General features: G+C 40.7%; 1 protein-coding gene across 1 annotated transcript; it reads left to right on the forward strand.

The window, feature by feature from the left end:
• Nucleotides 1–6: 6 nt before the first annotated feature.
• Nucleotides 7–1,888, forward strand: LOC102197667 (structural maintenance of chromosomes protein 5-like). Its single transcript, XM_005732665.1, has 6 exons — nucleotides 7–65; nucleotides 235–357; nucleotides 451–576; nucleotides 746–841; nucleotides 1,395–1,499; nucleotides 1,615–1,888. Exons 1-6 carry the CDS (start codon nucleotides 51–53, stop codon nucleotides 1,801–1,803), a joined length of 654 nt encoding a protein of 217 aa, XP_005732722.1. The 5' UTR covers nucleotides 7–50; the 3' UTR covers nucleotides 1,804–1,888.
• The last annotated feature ends 74 nt before the right edge of the window (nucleotides 1,889–1,962 follow it).

The raw sequence follows: 1,962 nt of genomic DNA on the forward strand, positions 1-1,962 counted from the left end.
AGAAAATTGCAGCTGTAAATGCTGAGAAAGTGACCATAGTGACTGCATTCATGGCCCAAATGAAGGTATGAATAAGGGAACCTGACTGCATTGCTTGTGTTAGCTGTGGTAGAATGGCATTAAGCCCTTCTCTGTTTTTAGATCATCTTTATAGCAGATATTATTGAAAACATCTACGATTTAATAATTTCACGATTGCATTTTTTTCTATTCACTTGTCTGCATGACCTTCAGCTGAGAGCCAAGCTGACGATGGAGAAGGTGCATCTGGCGTTGGAGACGGTGGGGCTGACGGCAGAGAAGAACAAGCTGGAGAATGACTGCAGAGAAGGTGCCTCTGAGCTGAGGACCACTGATGTAAGTATTTAGATGGGGAGCTTGTTCGTCTGAGGATCGGGAGGTTTTGTATCGCAGATTTATGCTTACTTGTCATGTTTGGGTTTTTTTAAGCAAAAATGCAGCCGTCTGGAGCAGAGAAAGGTGCAGCTGACAGACCAATGCAAAGGGCTGTTGAAGAGAGCAAAGGCGATCTGTAAGATGCAGCCTGATCAGTCATTACCCGAAGACCTGCGTAATGTGAGTGTTCTTCACAGTTTTATTGGTGAATATGTGAAAGAGACTTCCCCCTCTATTCACTCTGTGTAAAACATTACCCATATAATATATTCTAATCTCTGCAGTGAAGCTCCTCAGAGCCTAAAATTCAAATGAGTTCACGGCTCTTTTTTTTTTTTTGTTAAATCAGGCTTTCAGCAAGCTCCCCGACACGCTGGATGAGGTCGATGCCATGCTGAATGAGGAGCGCTCCAGAGCCGAGTGCTTCACTGGCCTCAGTGAAAATGTAAGGACGCATAGAAATCAGGTCTTCATTTATGCTGCGGGACTTCTGTCTTCAGCGTGGTCGTAACTTCAGTAAGAAAGCAGTTTGGAAATGTTAATAAGCATGCATTAGAACAGGGATGCCAAATTCATTTTACATGGCGGGCCACACACAGCCCAGTTTGATTTTAAGTGGGCCGGACAAGTAAAGTTCCTCTTTCTTTCAGGAGAAAGAACTTTCACTAGACATTTAGAAAAGAAAAAGAAGCAACAGTATTTCTTATTTTTCTGCATAATAAGGAAATGCTGCTGTAGTAAATTAAACAAATATCAGCATGATTTAAATTGTAAGCTTGTTTGTTTTTGTAACTGTCCAGTGGGCCGGATTGGAATCTTTGCTGGGCTGATACTGACCCCCGGGCCTTATGTTTTACACCCCTGCATTAGACCTTAAAAATGCCCTTTTGTTCAGACAATTAGTTTTATTTTTACTTAACAGTTTATTCCATTTATGTTCTTATTTGAAATATTAAATATAAATATATACAAATATTGAACCTCTCTTGACTTGAAAGGTTGTCGATGAGTACAACAGGAGAGAGCAGGAGATTAAACAAATGGAGAAAGAGCTGGAAGAAAAGAGCAACGCCCTGAATGCCTACCGACAGAACATATCTGAGGCGAGTGATTACCTGGTTTCACAGGAATTGTCCAGTTTATCATTTGTTGTGTGACAGAACGGCTCTTGGGGTGTAATGATGTGTATATTTGGACTTTTTTTCTTCTGTGTCACAGGCTAAGGAACGCTGGCTTAATCCTCTGAAACATCTGGTTGAACAGATAAACGAGAAGTTCAGTGCTTTCTTTCGCTCCATGCAGTGTGCAGGAGAAGTTGATCTGCATTCAGAGAATGAGGTAATCGCAGAGTCACAGCACACTGCTGAGGTAGAGGTCTCCCTTTGCATCACCTTTAACCACTTATGATTGAGCACAAGTTCATTGAAAACTGAATTTTGAATAGATATGGTAGGCCGTTTAACTGAGGGAAATATTAAACTGTATCCATATTTTTAACGGATGCATCAAATTGGAAAGGTTAAAAATATAGATGGGGTTGCCTTATTATTTTTCACATTATATTTC

Source organism: Pundamilia nyererei, unplaced genomic scaffold (assembly GCF_000239375.1).
Source record: "Pundamilia nyererei isolate P.nyererei 1_Seehausen unplaced genomic scaffold, PunNye1.0 scaffold00047, whole genome shotgun sequence".
Lineage (NCBI taxonomy): Eukaryota > Metazoa > Chordata > Actinopteri > Cichliformes > Cichlidae > Pundamilia > Pundamilia nyererei.

Bases quoted from the DNA above. Each gene is read 5' to 3' on its own strand.
- LOC102197667 (XM_005732665.1), top strand. The intron at 358-450 runs GTAAGTATTTAG...GGTTTTTTTAAG, and splicing joins CTGAGCTGAGGACCACTGAT to CAAAAATGCAGCCGTCTGGA. The intron at 1,500-1,614 runs GCGAGTGATTAC...TCTGTGTCACAG, and splicing joins ACCGACAGAACATATCTGAG to GCTAAGGAACGCTGGCTTAA.